At 52.1% G+C, this 22,242-nt stretch overlaps 1 protein-coding gene across 6 annotated transcripts in view; it reads right to left on the reverse strand.

The window, feature by feature from the left end:
* The window catches only part of JADE2 (jade family PHD finger 2), a 48,397-nt gene that overhangs the window by 20,519 nt on the left and 5,636 nt on the right, over window positions 1–22,242 (reverse strand). For all 6 annotated transcript variants that reach the window (XM_081137313.1, XM_081137311.1, XM_081137314.1 and 3 more), the window contains 3 exons: window positions 17,344–17,401; window positions 15,238–15,326; window positions 3,899–4,056 (listed from right to left, as the gene is read on the reverse strand). In XM_081137313.1, coding sequence (XP_080993439.1) covers window positions 3,899–4,056; window positions 15,238–15,326; window positions 17,344–17,401 — 305 coding nt within the window. The remainder of the gene's footprint in view (window positions 1–3,898; window positions 4,057–15,237; window positions 15,327–17,343; window positions 17,402–22,242) is intronic.

Here is a 22,242-nt window from a genome sequence, read left to right on the forward strand (position 1 = left end):
CCAGGGTGGCCTTTCCACATAAGAATGATCTGCTGACACAGAGAACAGTGTTGTCCACACACCTTGTTCTTCCCCCGAAAAGAATGTTACCTGAGCAGCGAGCCTCTGTCTATAGTGCTCCCTCCACCCCAAGACAGAAACCATCTCCTCTGGATACTAACATGCACCTACTATAGTCCCAGATCACACTCGAGGTAAACCCTCCCTCAGGCCATGGCTCTACCTCTGAGGCAGCTTGGAAGGGCCCTGGCTGCAGAGCCCAGACTCAAAGCCCTGCTCCCCCACATAATGTGTGCCTCTGGGCAAGCCACTTAATTTCTCTGTGCCCAGTGACATCATCCAAACAATGGGCTAATAAGAATAGTATTTATCTTCTATGATTGGTGAGGAAGAAATGGATGAATGCCTGCAGAGCTCTTAGAACAGTGCCTGGCACGCAATAAGCCCTATACCTGTGAGTGTATATTTTAAGACCTCTGGATATCACTTTGCTCTTTCTGAAATGGAATAAGAGTGCTTTTGCCCTGGGAGGGCACATTTCCCCCCCTGGTTCAGCGGTGTGCTGCCCCTCAGTTCCTGGTACCAGTTCAAAATGCCAGCTCTTCCCACCCCCCGCCGGTTGCCATGGTTATTGCTGTGGAGCCTGGCCTCCATCTGGCCAGCCCTGCCGGGGCTGAGAGGCCCCTTACTTGCCCGAGAGGCCTCCTGGGGTCGGAGGCAGGGCTGCCAGGGGCTGTGACTCAGCGCGCAGACGGGAGAGAGGAGGGCAGGGCCCTGGACTCCAGGAAATGCCCCGGGTGTCAGCAAGAGAGGCAGGAAGGGTGAAGGAGACAGGGGGCAGGGTGGCCTCCAGGCCAGGAGGGAGCTGAGGGGGGCAAGGAGAAGGAGAGGGCTTGATGCCACTGTCCCCACACAGAGCCAGCCGAGATTAAGGAAGGCCTCAGGGAATGGTGATGATGATGGAATGGCTCCCCACTTCCCCCAAAGGTCATTTCAAAGAGAAGCAAGACAATATTCTTAGTCCTACAAAATTCCACCTTTCCCCATGAGGCTCTTAATTGAATTAATACGTTCTTTTCAAGAAACAGGCTGATTCTGTCATGAGCCTGCTTTGTTTGTGGCCCCAGCATATGCTTAGCTGGGATTTTGGATAACCTTTGCCCGAATGCCCAATACCTACTGGCAGTAACTGCCCACACCTGTATGAACACTCAGGCAGCTGTCACCTGGCCAGAGCTCTTTGGCCAGTATCACATTCCTTTCTCTGGGAAGCTGGGGTTAAGGTGCTCACCAGAAAGGCATTTCCTGTGCTTCCTGGGCCTCTCACCTTCTTCCGCTTGGCCCCTTCTGGCTCTGGCTATAGAGGAAACTCTTGCACCAGGCATGGACCAACCTGACCCTAGGTCAAGGCCTTAGTCTCAGCTGCAGCCAGCTGTACTGTTAGCCGGAAGGAGCTGGGTGGTTGGGCTGGGATCTGGAAGAGGGAAGGGGTCTCTACTCCAAAAGACCAGATAGACATCAGAGATTGGTTTAGCCTTGGGCTGAGTCATTTGGACACACTGAGGGAGCAGCATAAGCCCTCATTCAATTCACGATCTAGAGCAAGACAGATAGTTGTTACCCAGATAAATTTCAGACCATGAGAGGGGCAGACCTGCCCAAGGGCCAGGGAGGCCTGGGCAAGCAGAGAGAGACAGAGGGGGCCAGCTTGCAGCCAGGGAGGGCAGTCAGAGCCGACATGCAGGGTGATCAGGGCACAGGCTCTCTCTGGGCCTCACAGGGGTAACCCAGGGCTTGTTCCCATGGCCTGTGATTTCCTGGCCCCGCCCACTAAGCCCTGACAGTCATGCAGGGAATTCCCCAGAATTTCCCAACTTCCTCATCTATAAAATGGGGACAGTATATGTACTTTATAGGGCTAATATGATAATTAAATGAGAAGATCAACATAAGAGGCTCAGCACAGCAAGTTCACAGAAAGATGGTTCCTGTAAAAATTCTGACTATAGTGGCTGCCATGAGGCCTCCAGACAACGGCTGGGCAAGTAGGAAGCACTGTGGAAGGTGGAGGGACTGGGTGGGAGGGAGACAGGGGCAGAGGGGCATGGAGATCTCTCCGAGAGCTCACCCCTCCCTGCCTGCAGTCTATTCTCTTCAAAGAGCATGGACAGGACAGGCTGCCTGGCTCCTGTCAGCTTACAGCAGTGTGCGTATGTGGGGAATGCACCTAGCAGAGCCAGAGCTGTCTGAACACGTGCTCTCCTCTTGATGTCAACAGATAAAGCAGACTGAAGCCAAGCTACTGGTGTGGAAGCATCTGCAATTAATTACCCAGGCCAGTGGATGCTTCCGGAACCACCTGACACTGACATCAAGGAGAGGGGACAGATTGCTGGCCACGTCTAATCAGGACTCACCTCTCTCTACCCAGCTGGTGGCCCACCCTCCCCCTCATTACCCTGGGCCCTGGGCCCATGTTTTTCATTCACCACCACACCACCAGGCAGGTACTGCTCTTAGCCCCATTTGACAGGAGAAACAGGCTCAAAAGGGCAATAACAGTTCTTCCGTCTGCAGAGGCGAGGGTGTGAAACTGGCTAGCAGCTTGACCCACATTTTTGGCCCTGGGCAGGGGATGTGGAGAATAAATTCTTTCTCCAAGTCTCATGTGCGTTCTCTCCCAGAGAATCTGGAGCGCCCTGATTCTCAAAGGGCCCAGACAAGTGCTGGTAGGCACTCGGCCCTTAGGAGCCACAGGAGGATGAGCCCTGCCCAGGACCCAATCCTGCCTGAGCACCCGAGCAGAGATTAGCCTGCTTTTCTCTGTACTCCCATGGCCAGCACAGGCCTGGCAGCAAGAGGGCATTGGGTGTCTACGAGCCAGTCATGGGTGTGGCTGCCAGGAAGCAAGAGTGCCAATGTCACAGGAGGTGATGGCTGAGATCTTTGTCCCAGGCCTGGTCAAATGGACTTAAGCGAGAGCTATGGGGCTGCTAAGGCCAGGAGTGGGCTGCCAATAACACAAGCTGCCCAGCCCTGGCCGGCTGGTGGGTGGGGGAGGCCAGGACAGCAGGCCCCTCTGCCCCAAGACATGACTTGGAGGGTTTCCCAGGGTGCAGAAAGAAGTACTTGGCTGAACTCTGTTGCTGGAGGCAAGGTGCATGGCCACGAGGCCACCTCCTGACAAAAGCACCAGGGGTCTCTCTGACCCACAAGCCCAGCAGGCTATGAAGCCCAGAGAGGACTCAGCCCTGACCCAGACCTGGCAGGGCGCCTCCTAGGAGGCTGGTCCCAACAGCTGCTTCCTGAGCATCTGCTGTGTGCACACGACTCCCTCCCACTAACAGCTCCTTAAAAAGGTTTAAGAAGTCAAGAGCATGGCTTATCCCTATCTTAAAGGACTTGTTAAAAGTCTGCAGATTTCCCTGATTAAGATGTGCTTGTGGGACCCAGTTTGGATAGACATCAAGCTAACCCATGGCCAGATTTTACTGAATACTTGTGTGCCAGACCCTGTGCCAAGTGCCTGTCATGCATCATTTCCCTACATCAACTCCACCACCATAGGAGGTAGGTATTATTGTCATCATTCCTATTTCACAGACAAAGAAACTGAGGCCCAGGGAGATTGCATTTCTGACCTAATGTCATACTGATTGTGAGTGGCCATCTGAACCTAGGCTGTCTGGCTCCATAGCTGAGCCCAAGCCCAAGGGCTTAGTCTCAAAGGTAAACTGCTAATATTTCTGGAATATTTCAATGGTTTATGGGCCAAAAGGATCTAAGGCAAAATAAAGCTAAGCTAGAGAGGCATCCCAGGACTAGTAGGTCCCATGCGGGGTGCCCTCGCCTCTCTTCCTCCCCTGTCTGGGCCCCTAGCCTGGGCTGCCCAGCTCACCTCACCACGGGCTCTGGAATGGCCTCTGCCCCGGCGGGCACCTGCACACCTTTCTCCCATTCTTGTCGCCATGGATCCGCCAGGATGTAGTAGTCATCCGGGCTGAGCTGGTATGAGTCTGGGATCTTCATCGCTGTGATCAAGTCTGTCCGGAAAACCTGTGGGGAACAAGGGTGGAGAGAATGGCTTCAGACTGCCTCCGGGTGGTCTGCTCCACAGGCCAGGGGAGGAAAAGGCAAATGCAACTCAAGTGGGCTTTCTGCCCACTCACTTCAAGTCCGAAGCCAACACAAATGCACTAAGTACAATAACACATCTCCGAACCCAGCAGTGCTTTGCACACAGCAGATACTCAATAAACGTGTTGAACTGAATTCACATGTGTTCTGACCTAGGAAAAGACAGAGTGATGGATGGGAGTGGACCTCAGAGGGAAGAGGAAAGGCTGGGAAAGGCCCAAAAAAGGCCTCTGTGAATGCAATACCGCCATTAAGTGACTGTTCAGGGAATCTCTTTCGAATGCTTAAAATTATGTGTGTAGTAGCAAACATAGTGCTACAGGCACAGTGGAGCTGTAGAGTGCAGGGCACCAGTCCCAGGCAAATGAAATACTAGGACCTTGTGCAAACAGCTGAGGGGAGGCGGGGTGAGGGCAGCCCCAGAGAAATATTTCCCACAGATCAGGGTCTCCAAGGTCGCTCAAGAGCGAGGACACCAGGTCCCCTGCTCAGCAGGGGCTCCACATTCCATCCTCTGTGCATGAGGGAGTAAGAGGAGCATGGGTTGAATTCCTTCTCAGTCAAGCCCACCCAAGTTCCCTTAGAGCCAGGGACGCACCCTCATGCTTTGGTTTTCTTCTGGTCACTCAGGAAACTGTTAATCCCAACCTTCTGTCTGTTGCCCCCCTCATCACCCCAATATGATCTCCAAGCCCCAGGGGGACTGGCAGTGACTCTTGTGCCCTGGTTGCCTAACCTCACTGTGGCCTCCTAGGAAGGGCTGCTGCAGGACCTGGTGGCAGCTCCAGACTGTGACTTGCTTAGGTACCAACTTTCCCAGTGATCATCACATGAGAATCACAAGTTAAAAAAGTGATCGCCTCAACGAGACAAGAGAAACCACTTCAAGGAGAGCTCCAGGCTTCAGACCAAACTTCAAACCCACCGCTCCCTAGAGAAGGCAGCCTCTGCTGGCCTTCCAGAGGCTCATGACAAACTCATTCATGGTAACCTCTGCCTGATGGGGGCCCAACTCACTGGGTGTGCGGGTCTCACTCGAATCTAGGGCCAGAACAGCAAGAAAGAAACTGAAATGGGTGTGCCAAGGGGGTTCGGGACAGCATCTTGCAGAAATCTAATTAACATTCACATCTAGCTAGAGAGGGCCCTGGCTTGAAAAAGGTCAAGTTTTTTGAAGACTCTATTTGCCAATATAATTTAATTGTTAAGATGAATACCCTAACATTTAATTAGGGTGCCAGTGTGAAAAAATTAAAATGAGATTACAATTAAATGCTAATTAAACAGAAGATGGAATGTGGTGAAGATTTTACAGCCCTGATAATTTGCATATCTCATTAGCAAGCAGTACGCCCGCTGATACAAGAACACAAACTCAGGCAAATAGTGCTTTTGTGGGGCCCCTTGCTAGCTGTGGCCTCAGCCAAGCCCAGCAGGTCTGGGGCTGGGTTACTTCTCTCCAGGCCCCAGTATAAGACCTGGCGGGTAAACTGAACCCACAGTGGATTCATCACTGCCTCAAAGTTCTCCCACGGCCTACGCACACCAAGGGGCTTGACAGTCAAAGTCCTGCTGCTCTGATGCCATGGGAAGCTGCCCACCTGGACAGTCCATCTTCCTGTCCCAGGTATCAACCCTTCAAGAGCCCAGTGTCACCGTGTGCCTCTCCAAAGAGGCACAGGTGAGTTTGAAAACTCTTGCTGTTCCCTCATCCTGTGTACAGCTTAAATGCCACCTCCTCCAGGGTTCCTTCCCTGATCACCCAACTTAGGGAGTGCCAACTGCACAACAGAACCACTTTCCATCCCATTATCCTGCCTCACTCCCCATTATTTTCAATTCTGAAGACTAACTGGTGTACTCATGTTGCCTGTTTCATGTTGTCTGCCCTGCCACACCACACCCGTTCTCTGCTGCATTCTCAGTCATGGTGACTGGCACATAGTAGGTGACTGAGCAAGTGAATGAAAGGGCTTTTCTGAGGAATTATCTGATAAATCTGAGCCCCCCAGCAGTGCTTTTTGAACCCCATTAACAGGGCGAGACACCTCATAGATATACCCAAAGTTGAAATCCCCATGAACCTGAACAAAGCAACACACCACTTTTGGTCTGCAGGGTTCCAAACCTAAGGACCAGGGTGCTGCCCAAGCTGCAGTTGGAGAGGCCAGAGTGTCCAGCCACACCAGAGAGGGAGAAGTGACCCTGACCTAGGAACAGGCTTGGCACTAAGAATTCAGAGCAGGAAGGGGTCCTGGGCTCAACTCAGCCAGGCAGATTCAGGAGAGAGAGGAGTCTGGTCTCAAGAGAGTTCTGTCTCGTCCTGGTTCACTCAGGGAGCAGGCAGGTGGCAGACTGGACACCAGTGACCCGTTTGGGCAGAGGACTCATGGAAGCACAGTAAGGCAGCATTGTTATAATGGTGCCAGCCAACACTTAAAGAGCACTGTGTGCCCAGTACCAGTGTAAGGGCTGTTCTTGAGTTAATTTACTATTAGACCCTATACCAACTCTGGGTAAGAGCTACCATCATTCCTATTTTACAGCTGAGAAACCTGGACTCAGTTTAGCGAAATAACTTATACAAGGTCCCACATGTTGGGAGTGGCAAAGGGACCCAGGCCAAGACCACTCTGACACCATCCACACTCCCCAATAGGCCCTCTGGCCCTTTAGGCCACAGGGCTCACTGTCAATTCCCCAGAGTTAACCCAAGACCAAATCAAGCTCGAATATGCAAATCAGATGGAAGCTTCTGCAAGTTGCAACTGCCCTCAAAAGCTGAGCTGCAAGACATATGAGGCCTGTGCCTGCAAGGATGCAGTTCCCAGAGCACTTTCTCCCTTGGCACACTGGAGGGCCTGCTGAGACACTTCTCCCTGGCCAAGGTGGGGCTGGCCTGCTTCACCCTTAAGGTCTCAGTTCAGCCCACATCTGCTCTGGCAAGCCTTCCCCAATCCCGGGCTGGGTTCTGGGCTTCCTCTGAACTCCCACTGCCTCAATTCTTGCCATGTGTCCCCATGAGAAGGTGATCTCAGTGAGGTCTGGCCGGGCAGCAGCCTGCAGCCCAGCAGTGCACACGGGGCCTACGCACATGCTAGGTGCTAACAAAGGCTGAAGGGCTCGAATGCCTTCCACGGATCTGCCTCCACCTTGCTGGGTTGCTGCCCAAGGCTACAGCTGGGCACCCTACCTTTCAGAGGAGCCCCTGTACATTCCTATAAAACCTGCCCACAAATACGGTAACTCTGCTGTAACCCAAATATCTTTATGTTTTGAGTTGCCAGAGGTTAGGCTTGAAAAAAGGCTCAATTATTCTCCTAAACTGCCTCTGAATTATTTATGAAAACTAAATAAAGAATAAAATGGACACCGATAAACTGTGGCAAGAAAGTTAGAAGCTGGAAAACAAGCAATTTCCTAAGAATGTGAATGTTTACTATTTTTCTCTCTTTTGGCGGAAATTGACAAATTGTTGTTAAAGGTCTGCTGCCTAGCAACCAAGTTCTGCTGAGCTGCTTAGATGTTAATTGTAGCTTCTTCAAACAGTATGAAAAATGTTTAAAGGTCTAAAACTTTAATTTAATAACCAATCTGAGTGCCTGAGGTGCCAATGCAAACTCTGGAGGGAGCTGAAGACCCTGCCCTGTCTAGAAGTAGGGACAGTTCAAGACCTTGCCCTTCACAACCATCAAAGTCTATCTAGCTTTCTGCACCCATTTCTCCAGGGAGAACCAAAAACAGGCTCTGCCCGAAAGTATCAGTGGAGTCTGACGTGATCTCCATAAGCAAAAACTATGACAACGGGCGCTTCACTTTGTCATCCAATGAGTTCTCATATATGATCACAAGACTTGGAGATGTTATTTGAATATTTCATCCCTGGACCTTGGACTCTGCACTTCCTTTTCTCGAGGGTGAATTACTGCATCATAGTATATTTCAGACCAAGAGGCACCAAGAGGAAGTTTAGTTACTTAAGGAAAGGCTCCAGCACTTATCACAATTACAAAACATGATTATTTGTGTAATGATTTGTTTATTGTACATCTCCTCTAATAATCAAGTAGAGAGAGGCAGAGACTACATGTGTATCCTGTTTATCATTACGCCTATTTATGGCACAGTGCCTGGCACACAGCAGGTGCTCAAGAAATGTTTGTGGAACAAGTGAGTGACTGAATGAATGAGCCTCAGGATTTGTCTGAAGTATGACTAAACTCTGAAACTTCCCGTCCTGCCTAGCAGGGGGCTGGTCCAAAAGAGACTTCAGTAGACTTTAGTAATGGGTCTTGGTCACTGTCTCAAAGCCAATGAAAACGGCTCTGGCCAGGACTGCCTCTCCTTGACCTCGGTCCACATGAGGAGTCCCAATACAGAGAGGGAGTGGCACCCTTCCCCCAGCCCTCCTAAGAATGTTTGAGAGTCTGTTCAGAAAGAGCCAAGTGAAATTTCTACCAGATACCTCATTTTAATCAATTTTTTCTGAGCACTTCATCTCGTTAGAAACTTTAGTAGTGAAAAGTAACTGTCCTGTTGTGACATAGCAGGTGCTATGCTAAATGCCTTGCATATATAATCTCACCTAATTTGTATCACCCCCACCCTACATATGTGCAGACTGAGACTCAGAGAGGTTAAATCGTTTGTTTGAGGCCTGCACTGGCCTTTAACTGCTGCAATACTACCTGCAAACCAGTCTTATATTTCCTCTTTTAAAAAATCTCTTTTCGTTCTGGCCAGATAGCTCAGATGGTTGGAGCATCACGCCGATACAGCAAGGTTGTGGGATTGATCCCCGGTCTGGGCACATACAAGAAGCAACCAATGAATGCATAAAAAGTGGAACAACAGCCCCGGCTGGTGTTGCTCAGTGGTTGAGAGTCGTCTCATGCACCAACAGGCCAGGTCACTGGTTCGATTCCAGTGAGGGGACATGTCCGGGTTTTCGGCTCCATCCCCAGTAGGGGGCGTGCAGGAGGCAGCCAATTGGTGTTTCTCACATTGATGTTTTTCTCTCTCCCTCTCCCTTCTGCTCTCTCTAAAATCAGTAAAAACATATTTTTTAAAAAGTAAGCAGAACAAGTTGATGTTTTACTCTCTCCCACTTCCTCTCTCTCTCTAATCAATAATAATAATAAAAAAATCTCTTTCTTGGGCTGGATCCTGATAAAGAGTATTGCATACAAGAGCAAAGTTAGATACTTAAAATTAGGCATAAAACACCAGAGAAAGGCTCTGGGGAAAAGCCACTCTCTACCCAGTCCCATTCAAGCTACCACATTTGGTTACACACTTAAAACACAGACACAGACATATACTCTCTCTCTCAACATTTCTTTCTCTTTCACAAGGATAACAGCACTTCCTGCTCTTAAAGAGAATTTATTACACACATTTCTTTTGCAAGACAAGTCCCAGAGGCCAGGAGGCCTTTCCAGCTGGCGGGGAGCAGCACTGTTTCCGACTATACGAGACCCAGAGGAAGGCAGAGGGAGGCTCAGCAAGCAGGCGCTTAGCCCAGCGGAAGGGCTCTCCTCTCACTCACTGCCTGCTCCAGGGTAGCAGAGGAGCTGCTGGCTAGAAACAGGGCTGGAAACCACAGAGGCAGGCGCAAAGCCTTTTTTAGGATTCTGTTTTACCTCTCAAGTTTGTGGGTATTTTGCATATTACTACAATATGCCATCACTGTTTTAATATAAAATAGGTTACGTCAAACATCTGGATACTACCTCTGCTCCTCTAGGAAGGCATCTTATTGATCCTGTGGTTTTGCACCCCAACACAATCTGGCCACCCCTACCCTCACCCAAGGTAAAAGGGTCACATTTTTAAAAGCAATGTGTCCAACCAATGAGCTGCCTTCTCACTCTTTACTCGCTGAATTTTCACCGACAAGGGGTCCTGGGGACACCCTAATTGTGGCTGAAACTGTCCATAAGGTTCACCTCTTTCTCCTAGGCCCTGTCCCCAGGGACAAGAGGCTGAGTATTGGTGAAGGTCCCCTGCGGAACCTGCAAACAGGCCCCATTCCATCATTTAGAGATATACTAGTTTGTCACCAGGGCCTACAAAGGAGCTGATAGTTGGATCCCGAATTCCACCCATCCTGTTTGGGACCATCCGGGCTTCTGTCCCAGGGAGGCCAGTGTCACCTCTACTCACTCTGGGATCACCCCCACTCCCAGGCTCCACAGGCCTCGGGAAAGGACAATCACATCTACAGAACAGAAACTCTATGGCAGGGTGCAGGGTAGGGCTCTACAGATGATGACTGTGAGGCTCAGAGAGAAACAGTCACTTGCCCAGGGTCACAGAGTTCCTCAGTGGGAAAGCTGGCTGCACCTCTCATAACGGACACTTTCCTGTGTAGCACCTGCATCCTGCTGACAGCCAGAGGACAAGCTCCCTGGGGAAAGAGTCTGCATCTTTTGTCCCTCTAGCACCAGGTGGGGTCTGTTAGGCGCTCTTGAGCGCTTGCTGAGTTTAATCAGTACCAGTAGCTCTTGGGTCCTGAAGATCCATGTCCCAGCCCACTGGTTGAGTTCTGGGGACTCCGACTTCCTAAAAACAGCTTTCTACTTCAAGACAGCCTGCCTGGGGGAAACCCCCACCATGTGGCCTGCCCTCCCACCTGCCTCTCTGCCCCAGCCAGAGGAAGACACAGCCTGAAACAGCAGCCTCCAGATCTCTTCTTGAACTGCCCTGCCAGGCGGAGGGCTTGGCAGAAACCTGTTAGTCCCCTAGCCACCCTGCAGGGTGGGGGTGAGCTGGGTGACCACCCCACCCACACTGTCTGCCTTTTCTTAGGTCACTGATTCAGGCTAGAAAACCTCCCCTCCCCCATGCAACCTCAGGATCTTCCGGGGAGGCCCAAGCCAGAAACTCCTGTCTTACTTAGCACATTTAGGAGAAAGGTCTATGGTAGTAGTTTTTAACCTTGGCTTCCAGGGGGAAAAGCTTTTAAAAAGTACAGGTACCTGAGGCCCCACTCCAGACCATTTAAGTCACAATTCCAGGGAGCGAGGTAGGATTGGGGTGCTCTGTGTTCTCCATCAGATTCAAAGAGATATGACCCACAAAGTGTTAAGCACCAATAATGATGATGCCGTTTGGCAAGACAGGCCAGCCAGAAAACCAAGGCCTGAGCACAATGTATACACTAACACCACCTCCCCAGGCCAGGCTAATCCCTCTTCTCCTTCAGGCCTGGTCTGGTTGACTTAAGCCCCAAGTGACAGGCCTCAGCTTTGCTGGGACAGTGCAGGCAGCAAGCCGTGCCCTTGGGATCAGGCCCACCCCAGGACTAAGGCCTGCGCTCCCCTCACCCCTTCATTCTCGGGGAGGAAGGCCACCCACTGGTGAAGGGTGGATGAGAATCTGGGCCTCAAGGCCTTGGCTCTGTCCAGGGTCCTGACTCTTGGTCCCAGCACTTTTTCAGCCCTGGGGTACCTCGCTCTGTGTAGAGGGCAACCCTTGATTTGCACCCTCAAGGTGCACTGAGAAGGGCGGGTCCCGGCAGGTCATCCCAGGGGCAGCCCCTCAGTTCTCACCTAAACCCAACCCCAGGCCTTTCTACAGCTGTTGGCTTCACTATGGGCTAGTGGTACTCCTGGTCCTCAAAACACCCCACCCCACCACTGTCGACATTCACAGATAAGCAGAGGAAGTGAACCATGTATCACCAGGGAGGGGGCTCCTGCACCAACACATCAATTTGCAAACATTTTGGCTGGGAACTTGGGCCAGACTGGGAGCAGACTCTGTGATCAGCCTGACAACCACCCCACAGGCTTCTTAGTCTGGGTGACAGAGCAGATGGGGCTCCTGGATCCCCTCTCATCAGGGGGTCCAAAGTCCTGGGCCCCTAGGCCCAGCAGACTAGAAAGGCCCTCCTGTCCCCACCATTCACAGAAAGAGAAGGGAACAGCCCAGCGAGATTTAGTGCAAACGCTCTGTGCCGCCAAATCCTCGCTTTCATCTCCGCCTTCTCATGAGCCAAATAATTTGGAGGATTTCATTGACGGTTTCCTTTCTGCCCCAAGATAGCTTGGAATTTATGGTGGCTATGGCTCAGCCTCCTCACTTAGGGGACGAGGGAAACCTCACAGGCTGCTCTCCAGCCTGCTGTGGGAGGAAAAGCTTGTCCTTGGCCCCAATTCAAGGCGGGGAAGACTTCCTCAGCTCTCCTGGAGCCCAGGACTTGAGGGCGGGTGTCTGCCGTCAGGCAGCACAGCCCCCCGGGGGAACCCAGGGCCATGTGTAGCCCATCCCAGCAGGGCCAGGCACCAACACCCTCACAATAGCTTGACTCTATTTTTATGTGGGGAAAGGTTCAAAGGCTCTGAGCTGGAAAGCCCAAGAGGCAGGGGAATTTTCAGTCCCATGCAAATAATTTTCTCCTTGGCCTTCGTTGACACTTGTTTCCTCCCAGCCACCAGCCTGGCCAGCCTATCCTGGGTGTGGATGGCAGCCCAGCCCCTGGGATCTCTGCCCTGAGAGCTGGCCCCTCCTCCTACTGGTGCTTGGAGGGAGGAGGGAGCAGCCACCCTCAGGAGCTCCCCCATCTCCACGTTTCTCCAACCAGGAAAGGGGGGGCAGGGTCCTCTCCTCCAAAATGGGCTTGACAATTGGGGCCTCCCAGGACCCCAAAGGCACAGAAAGATGGCTACTGTTTTACTAATTCAACCATAGCACTGGAGGAGCCCTAGCTTGTCTCAAGATGCCCAGGTGGGGACAGGACAGGACAGGAAAGGGGGGATAGTGGAGTTGAGGAGTGGTCCCAGGGGCTCCAGGGCCCTAGCACTCTGCCTCCTACTTCCCAGTGTACCTGGGCACATCCCACCCCCCACTGACCAGAGCTAGTCCAGGAGGGCACAAAGAGCCTCCAGAACAGGATCCTCCCATGCAGGCTTTCCTTCCAGTCCTAACTGCATTCCTGAAGATATCTCCTTCCATCTCCACCCCTCCTCCATGGGGCCAAGGGAGGACAATTGGTTGGGGATGAGCGTGGGAGGCATCAATTCTCAAAGGCTCCCCATTCCCCACAAAGGGAGAGTCCTCGGGTCAGCCAGCTCCTGGAGGAGGCAGGAAGTCCTTTTTCAAATGCAAGGTTCTGGGGAAGACCCCCCTAGGGGCTGGCTACAGACAGCTGCTCCGCAGCCAAGATTGCCAAGATTGCCCCGGTGGTGAGGGTGGGGAGAGGAGGGCCCCAGGCTCAGTACACAGATACCTTCCCCCACCTCAAGCCTAGGGCTCAGCCCCAGAACTCCGGGCCTTCCTACCCTGGGCACTGGTAGCTCCCAAACCTTCAGACCTTGCCTACATAACTTTGGGATCCTGTTTCCTTATTATAACAGGACTGAGAACTCTGGGCTACTTTTAAGGATCAAAAAACTAAAGTGTACAGCCTAGTGTCCAGCCATTCTGTACGCTGCAGGCAATGTCTCTCTTAAGGGCCATATTCAACCCTCTAACCCGCCCCACCCCACCTTCTCAGAGATGCAATGCTCTTGCAGTCTCATCTGCGCCCAAGGCCTCGTCAGTGCTGAAGACCTAGAAGGGAGCGATGAGGCCCTAGGACACAATTCACCCGCCCCCAATGCTCCTTGCTACAGCTCCAGAAGCCAAATACCTCTACTGCCACAAGAAACATCCCAGGTGAAAGTAAGGAAGGCTTAAAGTGCAGATGCATGTGAACTGGCAGAATAAGGAGCAGATGACTTCACTGGATGACTCTGAGGACCCATCTTTCACCCCTACATTAGCAATCCTGTCACCCTTGCTCAGCGGCCAAAGGGTCTTGAATACCACCGCTTCTTACTCCACTGCCACCGCTGGGCTTAAGCCACCATCATTAATCTCCTGGTCAACTGCAAAAGAATCCTTCCTGGTTCCACCTGTGTCCTCGGTATTAGGCAGACATGAGCAGAGCAAGGACGATGGACCAGGTACAGAGGCTCACCAGGGCAGAAAGCTCCGGATGCCTAGCAAGGGGCGAAACTGGGAAAACAAGAACCTTGTCCCCAGGGTAACCTGTCCTCCCCCAGCATATCACTGGTCATGCGGTTTAGACCCCCTGAGCCTTCCTCCCTAAAGATAACATCTAGGCCTTAGTTGTATTTCAGCTCCAGGCCCAGAAAAGCAGCAAAACCAGACAAGTGATAGCATGGCTGCCTCAGGACCGGCTGCCTTCACGAATGACGCCCTGGCACCCACCAATCAGGGGAGACCACGACCCTGACAGAGCACACCTGGAAAGCTGATGAACATTCCATTGAGACCCTCCCCTGAGACCTCCCCTAAGATTCCAGCCTGCAAGAAAGAGATAAATAACTCAGGACAAAGGACCCAGCACTCTCCCCCCCAGGGGAGCACGCCAGTGTCATCTTCTTCTTCCCTCTGAGGGGACCCCACGAGACTTGTAACCAGGGGAGCAATGGGCAGCGGCAGCTGGTCCCGGGCTTACCCCCTGAACCTGTCTCCAAGGCCCCTTCTCTCTGACTTCCCAGGGAGCCAGAGCAGCCCAGCCTAGGCTCTCCTGTTACTTCTTTCATGCGCCTTCCTTGTTTCACTGTCCCAAGTACATTCTGCTGCCATCATGGGCCCAATACCCTTTGACTCAGTGCTGTGTAGCCCTTCCCTTTGGATATCCCCATGCCCCATCCCCTTTTCTTGAAAAAAAATTCAATTTTTCTTTACCCACCGTCTGAGATGGCTACTTAGCCTGCCTGTGCACCACCAACCTTAACCTTTCACCCGACAATCCCCTCTCCTCACAGCAGCCAGTGGGGCCTTTCATTAAAACATCAGACTACATCATTACCTTGCTTATGATCCTAGAAAGGCCTCTTCTCTCACTCAGATACTCAGGTCAATAGAAACATCTTTACAATAACCTACAAGGCTAAGAGAACTGGCATCCCCCGCCTTCATTCCCCTCAGCCACACTGGCCTAGTGTGGCCACGGCTGTGCCCTCGCCGGGAATGCTCTCTGCCACAGTGCTTCCCCCCCCACATCTGCAGAGCTCACTCCCCCTAGGTCTCTGCTCCGGTAGCCTCCCCAACTTTGCTTCACCCTTCACACTGGTCACTACCCACCTCTGAGGGCTTCTTTTCGTTCTGCCGGGGCCAGCCCGACTTGGTGCTGCTGGGCAGTTTGGAGCATCTTGAGGCAGATGTAGTGTGACCTACAGAGAGAACACAGACCATTAGGGGGTCTCCGGAAGATCAGGAACACCACCCACCCACCCACACCCAAGGATAGGAAGCCTGTAAGGAAAGCTCTGGCTTGAATGTTTAGGAGGTGGACACCTCTATGAGTGCCTGGTAGGTTGTCCCTGCTCAGGGCCTCTCCAATGATGAGTGGGGACATGACATCCTTTCCACTCACCAACCAGAAGGGGCTTGGGAAATAAAAGGCAGTGACCAGGACTCAGTATTAGCTTACTATGTGACCCATGTTAAGTGCCTTGCCTTCTCTGGTCCTCTGCTTCCTCCTTGGTATGATACCCAGTGGGTAGACAGAGGCAGGGAAGAGCAGTGGGAAGAGTGCTGCTCTAAAGTAGACCCACAGACCAGGCTTGAGTCCTGGCTCAGCCACTTACTAGCTTGTCATCCTGGGCAAAACACTAAATTTCTCAGAGCCTCAGTTTGCCCTTCTATAAAATGGGGGCAAGAGGCTGTCTGCAAAGTGTTGTTGTGAGAATTTGATGATATCATGCCTATATCTTCTCAATAAACATTAGCTATTATTATGAGGGTCTAAGGCCCTTGCTGGACCACAGAGCTGTGGCCTCCATCCCTACGAGTCAAAGGAGCAGCAGCCATGGGTGGGCAGTGGAGGGGCTGCTAGGAAAGGAATATGCATCAGCCTGACCCAATTTGGATGCAGCTACAGGGCTCAGCTGCCCAGGAGCCCAACCCTTGCAGGTGCTCCGCCCTCAAGGGTTCCTTTGCACGCAATAAAGTTAGAAGTAGAGGATGCGGTTCTCCTTGGCTCTACTTAGCCAGGCCACAGGCTGTGTGGAGGCAGCCACAGAGGGCGGAACGCTGTGATCTCCTGCCACAGGGAGGAAGGGCTGGCCAAGTTAGACACCAGAGCCAAGCTGAACCAACAGACCCCCACAGGACAGCGAATGAGACCTGGATGGGGCCGGGAGTGGTGGTGGTTGGGGGGCGGCGAGGACAACAGGACTGGGACCAGACCTACCAACCAAGTGCATCTGTCTCAGGCTCTTGGGGGGAAGGTGTGGAACTCTGGGAACTCTAAGGGGCCTTGGAGGTGCTCACCACATTTGTGAACAAATTGAGGTCTAGAGTTGCAGGGCTCCAGGCCCAGCCTCCCTGGCAATGCAGCCTCTTCCTCAGCCTGGGCTTCCACCAGTATACACAAGGCGGGAGCATCCTGGCGGTGTGTCTGCCCTACACAGGGCAGAATGCAACTCCTTACTCCAACCAGCTCAAGCAGGCCAGGTTCCTGGGGCAGTAGGAAGAGCTGCCTTCTACTACTAGAGAAAAAGTCTCATCTTACATGCACCTCCCCCAAATTTCAGAAGAGGCTCCCTACGCCCTATCTTCTCCTTGACAATGTTCCCCCCACCCTCCAGACATCCAAATGGCACCTCCAGCCCACATACTAGTCTACCTCTGAGATTCTATTACTGAGATCCCGTGAAAGTCAGACTCCTGCATTCATTTCTTCGGTAAACATTTACTGAACACCTATTATGTGCTTGATCTAGCTGGGGATTAGGCAGTGAGCAAGACATGACCCCTCTTATCAAGGAGTTTACCAGTTGTTAGGTAATAATACTTATCAGGTAATTATAATAGTGACTGATTTTCTATGGAATGTGTAGCGACCTCCTATAGTGAGTGCCCTGACTCAACAGGAAAGCCACAGGGAGAGGGATATGTTCCTGGTAGCCAGGGGTTACATATGCAAAGGCCCAGAGGGGAGCAGATCTGTTCCAACCAGAGCAAAACACGTGGGGCTGAGCCCTACGGGGTAAAGGGGGGTAGGGTGCAGAGGACGGCAAGGCCCTGGGGCCAGGGCAGTGCGGGGACTTTCTTAGGAGCAGAGAGGCTGATCTGATTCATGCCTTCCTCAGCACTGAGACCGCGGGCAGCTCTCCCCATCTCGGCCTGTGGGTCTGTAATGTATCCACATGCTTTCCCCGAGGAGCCCCGAGAAGAAGGCCTTACTGTCAGTGGTGTCGGAGTTGTCGCTGCTGATGGAGTATTTTCGCCGCTTCTCTTCCATCTGCAACAAAAGGCAGAGCCCATTACACATACTGACGGCTTGGGAAATCCTCAGTCCCGCAGAAAATCATGGGGAACCTGCCCACCCACACTCTCCCTGCGGAAGAAGGGGATGGGGGAGGGAAGAGCAGGTTGCATCTCCCCTCTCCTGATCCTGGAGCCTCAGAGAAGCAGGCGTCTAAGAGGAAAGGACTGGCCCAGCCCCAGCTGCCACTCAAGGAAACTCAAGCTCACCAGGGAATTAGTCCACTCCTAAGCAAAAGTTGCAACGGGTGCCTCCCTGGGTGGCAAGGCGGGGGGATACTAGGGCCATGCTATCTGAGTTTAAGGACAAGCAAGCCCAGCCTGCACTGAGGACACATCCTGAGAGGGGCGGTCAGGAGTGCGGAAATAGGGGTGGAGGCAGGGAGGCTCCAAGCTGGGTCCCTGAGACACACCAGGCCCAGGGTGACTGGTCCTGGGCTGGGCTCCCTTCCTCCTTTACTGTCTTTTTCCAGATAAAAGTACAAACCAACTTTATAGTGACTACAGTATTTAAGGTAAGAAGGGCAGCTCGCCCAGGCTGAGCTCATTCCTCTACCCACACCATCTCAGCTATCTCTACTTCCTAACAACCTGGTGAGTTGTGAGCTGCTTGCTTCATTTATTGGGGAGGTTCAGTGCCTAGTAACTGGCTGAACTGGGATTTGAACCCCTGTGGCCTGATTCCTGAGCCCACACTGTGCTGCCTTTGTGCCCTCCTCAGCTCCTGCCTGTTGGAAGTGCTTTCCCACCCACTATTTCCTCTAATCCTGCAGAGTCCTGGGTGGCAGAGCCTGCTCTTGTCCCCTCTTGGAGGGGAGCACACCGAGTGGCTTGTTAACCTGCTCTGGAGGGGCAGGTTAGTTAGTGGCTGTTTCCTAATGTGACAACAGATCTGGGGCTTGGGGCCCAGAGCACTTTCCATCCTGCTCCTTTTAGTCTGGAACTTGGGCTCCCTCACTACCCACAGCAAATGGCAAGGAGCCAGAGTCAGCAGGGCAAAAAGCCCCGCTGCCCAGCCCAGCTGCAGGCGAACCAGGCTCCTGAACCTGCCTGCCTATGATCCTATCTGTTATCTGCCACCACTCCCAATCTGTCCTTGCCAGGCTTGGGGTTCCCCTTCTCCTGCCGGGGCCCTGCAGAGACCAGAGAGCATTAGGCAGGGGTGACTACTTAGTCCTCTGAGCTGACCAGGAGGACCCGCCTGCCTGGAACTTGACCAGAGCCAGGAGCTTCTCTCTACCTTAGTGTCCCCAACAGCATGATCAGGATGGCAGGAAGGTTCACTGGGGCTGCTTACTGCCCAGCTCTGAAGGTACACACAAGTGCTCTGCAGAGGGTGTGGAGGTACAGAAGGATGCCTGGTGGTATGACCTGCATGGATGGCAGGGAGGCAGGAACAACTCATTGTGGCAGGGAAGGGGGACACCATGGCACAAAGGGACCTTTCTAAGCTCTCAGAATAGACCTTTGGTACAGGTGGGCATGGCAGCTGCTTCCCTTTTCCAGGTGAGGAAAACAAAGCAAAGCGATTAAGTGGCTTGCCCTGGATTGCAGTGCTTTTAAGAAGTCTATCGAGACCACACTCTTGACCTTTAGACCTCCCTGCCTCGGCGCAGCATAGTGCAAGGAGGCAATAATGCTCTACCTCCCCCCAGCCGCCCATCTTTGCTGTCCTCTGGGGTCTGAGGGCAACTTTAAACAAGGCCCTGACTCTAACCTACACCTTGCCAACCCAGCGCTGTCATGGTCCGGCAGGAGTCAGGGAGAGGGGCTATAAATGCATCCACCTGTTTTTGCCTGCACTGGGCTGTCCCGGAATTGCATTTCTCTTCATTTCTAGCATCAGGGCACTTCCAAGCCAGGCTCTCCCATAACGTAAAAGCTACAGCCCTCACTAGACCAGGGACCACGGTAGACAACTAGGTCTGCATTTTTACATAAATCTCCTGAACTGAAAATGTTGGCAACTGATTCAGAATTTTAAAAACACTGTGAGAAGGCCAAACTAAACACATCTGTGGGCCAGAATCAGCTAGTAAGAATATATGAGAGCAGCATAAAGCCCTTGGCACAGTGGCTGGATCTCCGTCTAGGTGCGAGTTAATACCATGGCAGCCTTGGGCCCAGTGGAGAGACCTCCTTCCAGTGCCCACCTGAGGGAGCAGTGTCCTCAGAGGGAGCAGTGACCCTGTACAGTAAGGAAGGTCCTCGATAACAGGACCCCTGACTGCCGACACCCCTCAGAATGCTGTTCCCTGCTGCCCAGGGCCTGCCAGTATGCAGACCTGCACCCCACCCTCAGCCAGTTGCCCGTCCAACCTGCCCTCTGTGAAACACCCTGGAGTCCTCCTGGGCAGGGTGTTATTAAGGGAGCAGATTTTGTGGTGACTTAATTGAAATAATAACTAGGCTTCAGAGGAAAGCCACAGTTTGTGAGTGAAGCTTCTTTCCTTTGAACCAAGTCTGTTGCAAAGGCTCCCATGCCTCAGGTGAGCCTCCAATGTCAGTGGCTAATGAAGCTCCAGATGAGGCCTGGGCTCCCCTGTGGGACAGCCCTTTGCCCCATGAAAACCCCTCAATACCCCAGCAAGGAGGAGAGGGAGGATTCCTTCATCAAAGCTTAAGTCCAAGACTGCAAGTACAGGTGGGGTTTGGGGGGTGCTGAGGTTTGATCTTGGCCTCTGGGTTTTCTCTCTCCACCGGCACCTCCAAAGTCTCCCAAAGCAAGGTCAGCTCTGAGAGAATGCCTCAGTGTCACAAGGCACTTTCTTTTGGGGAAAGTGCTCCCGAAACCCTACCTACAAAAGAGACTCTAGGAATGAAAGGGTCCCTTTTCCTTCCATTTGCACCTCCCACACTGTCCCCAGCATGGAGACAGATAGGAAGCTCTCCTTTGGGAGTGTGGGTGTCAAAGGGTTGCCTCAATGGAGCGGCAGCCACAGCCTCTCTGTGTGTCTGCCCCACAGCCAACCCTTGGCAAGTCTAGTGGGCTCTCCCTCTAGAACACACCATGAACCCACCCACCTTCCCCCCATTTCTACTGCTACCAAAGGGGTCCAAGCCATCCCATCCTTTGCCTGGATTCCTCATTTATCTCCCAGCTTCTACTATTGCTCCCTCATAATCCAGGTACCACACAGCAGTCAGAATGACCTTTAAAAAGTATAAATCAGGCTCTGGATGGCGTGGCTCAGTTGGTTGGGCATTGCCCATGCACTGAATGGTTGCTGGTTTGATTGTTGGTCAGGGCACACACCCAGGTTGCGGGTTTGATTTCCAGTCAGGGTGCATATGGGAGGCAACTGATTGATGTTTCTCTCTCTCTCTCTCTCTCAATAAAAACATATTTAAAAATAAAACATCAATAAAATCAATAAAAACATATTTAAAAATAAAATAAAAAGTATAAATTAAATCATGTCATGCCCTATTTAAAATCTTTCAAAGGCTTCCTACTGACCAAAGGATAAAACTCAAGCTCCTGACCACAAGACCCCACATGACCTGGCCCTGCCTACCTCAACAAGTTCATATCAACCACTAGCCTGGCCCCACCACTCTCCAGCTACACCTGCCTCCTTTCATTTCCTGAAACAAGCCTAATAGTCCATGATCTGAGACCTGCACACAGCCTGTGCCCTCTGCCTGTATTGGTCTAAGCAGCCTATGCATGTCTGACTTTTCATTTTTCAGGTTTCAGCTTAAATGTCACAGAGGTATACGCAGGGTGCCTTACCTAAAGAAAGCTCACCACCCTATTACTGTGTCTTCAGAGCATCCATCATAATTTGTGTTTGCTAATCTACCTGTTGAACAGTCTTTCCTCCAGAACATATGTTCCATGGGAGTAAGCCTGTCGGGATCCCTGCTGGAACCCCAATGCCCTCCTCGCATAGCACCCAGCACATAATAGGGGCTTGATACATGCAGAGTGCCGAGTGTATTCCTGTCCCCTCCCTCTTGAAGTGTGGGGACCATACAGCCCAGCTGGCCTGCCTGTAGTTTGCAGGAACAAACACCCCAGCTCAAAATTTCGTCCTGTTTTCACAGCCCTCTTCCCCATCTTAACCTCACACATTTTCCAGGACTCTTTATTTGGTTGGGCTCCTGGCTTATGATCAATGTCAACTCAGTAATAGGGCAGCAATTTGGTGGCAGATGTTTTCTTGGCAGCACTAGTCACTGGTCTTAGTGGGGGCCTGGGGTCTGGACTTGAAACACCAATGCCCAGTGCCAGCCCCCTTTAAAGACCTCTCTGCAAATAAACTCAAATAAACACCCTGGGCCTCCATTAACGCCCTGCCAGCTGACCCTGGGAACAGTGGGCCTTTCAGGCTGGCTACTGCAGCCGCTCCCTGGGCAGTTAAAACACCCCAACCTGGCCTCCAGCCTCTCCTCTCTGGGGGCCACCATGCCTGCCCTGACCGCCACCACACACAGCAGGATTTCGTCTTCCTCCTTAAAAAAGGGGGAGTAGGGGAGGCTTTCAAGCAGGCAATTTACCATTCCAGACACAATCTTTTAAAGAGAAACAAAAACTCTCCCTGTCTGAGGCAGACCACTAAGGCGTGTGTGTAATAAGATGCTAATACAATTTAATGATATTTCGGCTGGAAAACCTGTCCTCAGAGCCTCCTTGTGTCGGGAAGGCCAGACATTCAGAAAACAAGAACTGCATACTCTTAAATGGCTTTAAACGGGGGTCAGAGCCCCACTCTTTCCTATCTCTCATTAACTTTAATGCCTTCTCAGGGACAGTAATTGCCGTTACAAAAATGATTTTCTGCACACAGATCCTCAAACTTACTTCTCCAAGCA

This window comes from Miniopterus schreibersii (assembly GCF_964146895.1).
Source record: "Miniopterus schreibersii genome assembly, chromosome: 4".
Classification (NCBI taxonomy): Eukaryota; Metazoa; Chordata; class Mammalia; order Chiroptera; family Miniopteridae; genus Miniopterus; species Miniopterus schreibersii.